The sequence below is a fragment of the Galleria mellonella genome, unplaced genomic scaffold (assembly GCF_026898425.1).
Source record: "Galleria mellonella isolate WM207_F2 unplaced genomic scaffold, CSIRO_AGI_GalMel_v1 utg800, whole genome shotgun sequence".
NCBI classification, from domain to species: Eukaryota; Metazoa; Arthropoda; class Insecta; order Lepidoptera; family Pyralidae; genus Galleria; species Galleria mellonella.
In genome coordinates this window covers 669,975-675,974 of record NW_026442158.1, presented here as the reverse complement: position 1 = coordinate 675,974, position 6,000 = coordinate 669,975, and the positions used below count along the sequence as shown (strand labels likewise).

Genomic DNA, 6,000 nt, shown 5'->3' with positions numbered 1-6,000 from the left:
TATATATATATATATATATATATATATATATATATATATATATATATATATATATATATATATATATATATATATATACAATGTAGATATGTAGGTATGTAGACAATAAATGATACAATAACGTAAAGGTAGGTATGTATATATTGTAATATTTATAAATTTCAACATTGTAGTCTCTACAATTGTATTGTATACAGGTATGTAAATAAATAGAAAATTTTCCAATATATTCGCGATAAAAATATAATATCACATTTTGTACGATTTCTTTTTGGCTGTAAAAAAAGATCCAATATTATTGTTATATAGCCAAATTGCGTATCTCCATCCATGACAGGTATATTAATAGATCATTTCAAACCGTATTTGATAATATTTGATATAGCATGCGGCATGCATGCTACTTGACTCATCTATTTTTAATAGATGATTCAAACTTATTATTATTATTATTTTACTAGACGTTATTTTGCAGAAGTCCATATTTTGATTAAAATTATTTTGTTTAATTCCACTACCATTAGTTTGATTGTGACTGCCAACACTTAAAAATTTACTGCCACTATTAATACCAGAAGTTCCACAACTTTCCATATTAGCCATCAATGTCCGACTGCTATTTCGTTCACGCACGTTTTGTGATACAGAAATGAAATGGTGAAAACATTTCATACTCATTCTAGTAGTAATAGTGGTGGTCAATTTTCGAGTGTTGGTAGTCACACACATGCTAATGATAGCCGAATTAAACAAAATAATTTTAATCAAATAATCAAATTTAGCAATCACTTGAAGATGTGAGACGAGGGTTTTGGTCTACGAAGAACGAAAATGTTGTGTTATTCATGAAATTACATGGATATACATGTGTATATTATAACGTGCAATATGTATTCTATTAAACAAAAATCTATGCTAAAGATTGTCCATCGTTTACCTTTATTACACTTCATATAATAAATTAATAAGTTCATATTGAGTTAGTGACTTTTTTAAAGGATGAAAATGATATGGTAATCCCACCTATAGACATACACTGGCGGGGCACCAGTGAATAATAATATTGTGAGAATAAAATCAGGTCAGTTGGCCCGTCATTATTCCAAACGAAACCATGTGAATGTCATTATCAAAATATACCTTACATTAATAAGGGTAAGCTAGACCTGTTATTTCTTTTATTTGCAAACACTGGTGTAAACTTGAGCTGCGATTTGATACAGCAAGACCTCTGTTATTGATAGCATAAAGCAACCAAAAAACGACGTTGATTGGGGGAGAGTTAGGAGAGAATTTAAAATTATCTTTTTATATGTTCATCGAATAAAAATCTATCTCGAGCTTGAAATTAGTAAATCCAATATCTAAATAAAACCCAACCACCTAGTGAAATATGATATTATAACCGTCAATAATATACATGTCTACTCTAAATCATGCACTATTTATAGCTACGGAGAGAAGGAATAAAAACAAACATAATAATTTATAATACATTTATTGATAATGACAGCGATGGTTGACTCGAGTTTGCTACTTGGCAAAAATATTTCCACTAATAGTGAACTATTTTTGTAATTAAATATTAAAAATCTCTTTATGTATGTTTATAATGAAGATGCAACCATCTAACGCTACCAAGTAGCTGCCTATTATATTTCGCTTACAATTAAAAGAATTAAAATACATGTGATTTGTGATCTAGGTATATTTATTTTACACTGTCCACTGGCAACTTAAGTATCCTTTTTCTATTCTATAACGACCCATGCGTCACCTCGAACTAATTACATTAACATCGTAAAAGCTCATGTTTGTTTCAATTGACTGCAATAAATACAAAACATCTACATGATTGTAAAATAATAATAAAACAATAATTTCATTTACCTAAAAACTATTTATTTAAAACAAAAGCACAGCACATGGTCAGCTTAGTTTCTATTAAATTAAATTAGGACCTACGAGGCGCTGCGTATACAGCCATCCTAAAGACATGGCAAACTAATCTATTAATAGTTTACGATGTCACACGTATGTGAAATGTAAAGAACAAAACGCCGTAAGTACTCGTTTCGTTTTATCACATGCATGAGGTAGCGAAAACGTATCCATCGGATTAGTCTGCCATTTATCTAGAGAGGCACCTGTCTATGAAAGTCACGATTTGGCTTACAATAAATAAAGCCGATTGATACATCCAATAATAGCAAACTAGGACTTGATTGTGTAACCCTGTAGATGACAACGATTCCCATTTGAAACCATTTGAAAGAGACAGTTTCGTGATTAGGGTTGTACCCTTTCAGTTACAGTTACAAGCGTTACACGACTTGTAACTAAAATTATGAAATAGTGTGTCCCTAATCCCAAAACTGACAGTTGCAAGCCGTCAATCAACTCTATTGATCATTTACCAAATCATAACATTTGTGGACAGCTTAAGGTGATTAGCCTAATTCATCTAGTCATATTACATACCTGCCGCGCGCGCCACCCGTACTCACATGACCACCTAACATTTCGTACTTGCGGATTTTATACCCATTGCCCATGTTCTACCAAAATAAAACTACTGGACATAAGCACATCGAGAGTTTCAAAGACATCCTACTATATTTGAAAATATTTTATTCAATATTTCTTTTAGATTTTAACTTCGACTACACATTGAGCTGTCCTAGTTAGGGCCCAGATAGATTTATTTATATACTGGTCTATACATTAATATTCAAAGTTAAAAATCGTAAAATGCAAAATTAATCCCGTTCAAAACTACTCATAGTTTCAACTGACTATCAGTTCAGTTCACAGATGTATATAACTACTGAAAAATCTGCTAGTACAATAAATGTATAGAAAAATGGAATGTATTAAGTACAACAGTCTAATAAGCATTCGATTAAGATGACAAATCGTGATAAACTATGTACGTGTGACAAATATGACGTCAGTCAACGTTTATGAACTATGGCCACGGCCGCACTACAATAGACTCCGTACACGTGGTACACCAATACAAGCGTACTAGTAAAGGAAAGCAAAGACGTTCAGATATACAGCTATACTAAACGGAAACTATTTTCTCAAAAGGAGGTTTCAACTTCCTGACACTGGCCGAATCGATTTCAGTGTAGCCGCGACCTCTAAATTGGCATTTAATTCTCGAGTGCATATAAGTTATTAGCTGATTTAATATTTTTGATAACTTTTTCATTTAAGTTAGTACGTACTTACATTTTAAATGTTAATATACATATGTTTACAGGAATGGAGGCAAGTGGCGGGCTATAATGAACGCTGAAAGTGGAACTTACAAATACTAATAGATAACGAGGCATTTACTCTATTTGTGTACTTGTTTAATGTACTTATGAACGATTACTTTACTAAAAGGATGGAATATACATTAGGTGAGCTATAGCCTATACTTTACTGTGGACATCTCATTATTTTAACGATAACACGCGTACTACACCGCTAGGGATTGATATTTTTACCAAAACTTAGTCAATATTTCAAATAACTACCACAATTTTCATATTAATAAAACATTGTAAACAATAGACGTCATTTCGCTAATACACAAAGAGATCGTCGATTATTGTTCGCAAGTGGATGGAGATAAATCGAGGACAATTTAATAGTCAAATGTAATTTACATTGCGCTGATATCACTACAATATCATTTTTACATAAAATTTTAATCACGGACACAACCTAATTGTTAGCTTATGGCGCAAGCGACAAGCGACAAGCGGTATGCTTTTGCACAATCCAATATAGCGGACTGTGTTAAAGATATTGGAAATCGAAATAACTGCTTAGTGAAACTAAAGCGTCTCAAACACCAAGTTTTATGTACATATACCGTATACGCGTGTCGCTTGCGCCATATAGAATGACTTATGGGTATCGGTTGATCCGTCAAATGATTTAGTGTACTAAGTACAAGTCTTATAAAGGACGAAGATGTAACGTTGGACGATTTCGTAAATTTCTAATTGAGTTTATGAAAGACAAAAGCGGCACAAATAAAAATATAAACCTGTGGCAAGAAAGGTTATCACATTCAATCTGGCTAATGTGTATAGAACACAATTTTTTTCTGAGCAATCGGAAGTCGCCATTAGGTTACGTATATTTAGGGTTGAAAATTATTATTACAAAATATTTATTAGTGCAGTGTGAAACGAAAAATCGTGATCTACAGACTTCATATTCCACATGGGAAATGTAAATCTATTCTGGTCTCCACAGACAAAAAGCACAGTCAAATAGTTAAAATAGATAAATAATTTACGATAGTATAATCTATACCACAAACTATACAGTAAAAAATTTCTATACAAATAATCCATCGAATCTTATCATGGTCGATCACATAAATTTCATTGGTTCTAAATCATTAAATTAAATAATTAATAATACACACACAACACAAATTATAAATCACATATTTACATCGAAATGAAATGATAAAATTAATGATCACAAATTCCAAATATATTTACACGTTATATTGTAGTCAATCTTTACGTAAAAATTAAATACTTAAGTATAAAATAATGATTAATTAAAACGTACCTCTAACATTAGCGAACGTACGGAAACGTATTCGATGTCATCGTCATTTTATTGCTCGTGTCAATAAAACGGAGACATACTGATTTCCCTCAACAATAGCCCCGGCCTTAAAAAATGTACTTGGAATTAATTAACAAAGGCATAATTATATTGCTTTACCCATGTGGCAATTTAATAGACGAACTGAACACCTACGATACATATAAAGCACCATACGCGTAATACGACTGCAACAAAAAACATGTTCACTATACAAGTCGCACGAAAACATGTGGACGTTTATATAAATTCGGTCCGATACATAGCTGGCCTCGTCCGCAGAAACGGGACCATGTGATGGGTTGACAGTACTTGAACGGTGTATGCCAATCTATATAAAGTACCTACAGTAGATACGTTGGCGTACCGAGCGAACTAAAGGTAAAGGTAAGATTAGTTTATTTGCTCCTAGTTTTGGTACCAATGGCGTTTATGCTCTCGCCGCGACTTCTTGATCTGTGTAGGTTTTGTAATCCATCACCTGCAAATAAAAACATGTAGTGGTTTTTTTTGTTACACATATTACTTTAGACTTTAGTCGGTAATAAATTGAGTGTAATAAATATAGCTAGAAGACCCTAAATATAAGCATAGCATAACATGCTCGCGTACTGACAGACTGGCAATGCAATCATAAAACGAAACAAGAAAATTGTTACACTACTGTGGATATAATGCAAATATGTGCATATCGACTTCGCTCACGTTTGCTATTCGATTTATAGTGGATTTTATTTTTAACCATGATCCTTAAACATTTTAGTTTTCATCGATTTTTTTAGTTTTTTTATTGCTTTTAATAATTCTATAGTTGCCATACTACTTGCGTTTAATAAATAGCAATGTGTTTCAAATTTACCATTACCGTTGGCGGCTCGCTTGAGCTCTGCATCGCGGTATGCCCGCGCACTGCGGCCGCGACGGTCAGGCGTTAGCTTATCAGCACGCACGAAGATGCCATGCCGTGCGTTACACGTGAAGTATCGCGTGCCTCCCACAGATCCGTCGTTCTTGCCTGAACAATATCCCATAGACTGTCTTAGAAAAAGCATATAAAAATCTACCCCTGACCCATTGGACGATGTTTCTTACTCAAAAATACCAAAAACAACTTTCAGGTGCTACTGTCTAATTCGTGGTGAATTTATCATGAATGGCCTACTAACTTCAGTCCATCCTCACCTAACATTCCCCACTGATATCCTTTTAGCATATACCAATCGTAAAGACAGGATTACCATTCGACCATTTCGACTGTTATAAGGAACAGACCTAAGTAACCTGCATCCACATCCACATAATATCTTCTATGTATAGACATCGTCCATTTACAATTTTATTATACAGTAAAATTACCAGTTGGCGCGTCGTGAA

General features: G+C 33.1%; 1 protein-coding gene across 4 annotated transcripts in view; it reads right to left on the bottom strand.

Annotated features, from left to right (window-relative positions):
* Positions 1–1,482: 1,482 nt before the first annotated feature.
* The window catches only part of LOC113518499 (kinesin-like protein KIF13B), a 179,620-nt gene continuing 175,102 nt past the window's right edge, over positions 1,483–6,000 (bottom strand). For 3 of the 4 annotated variants that reach the window (XM_052901813.1, XM_052901815.1, XM_052901816.1), the window contains 2 exons: positions 5,486–5,641; positions 1,483–5,107 (listed from right to left, as the gene is read on the bottom strand). In XM_052901813.1, coding sequence (XP_052757773.1) covers positions 5,025–5,107; positions 5,486–5,641 — 239 coding nt within the window. In that variant the 3' untranslated portion in view covers positions 1,483–5,024. The remainder of the gene's footprint in view (positions 5,108–5,485; positions 5,642–6,000) is intronic. The other variant, XM_052901814.1, reaches the window with a different exon arrangement.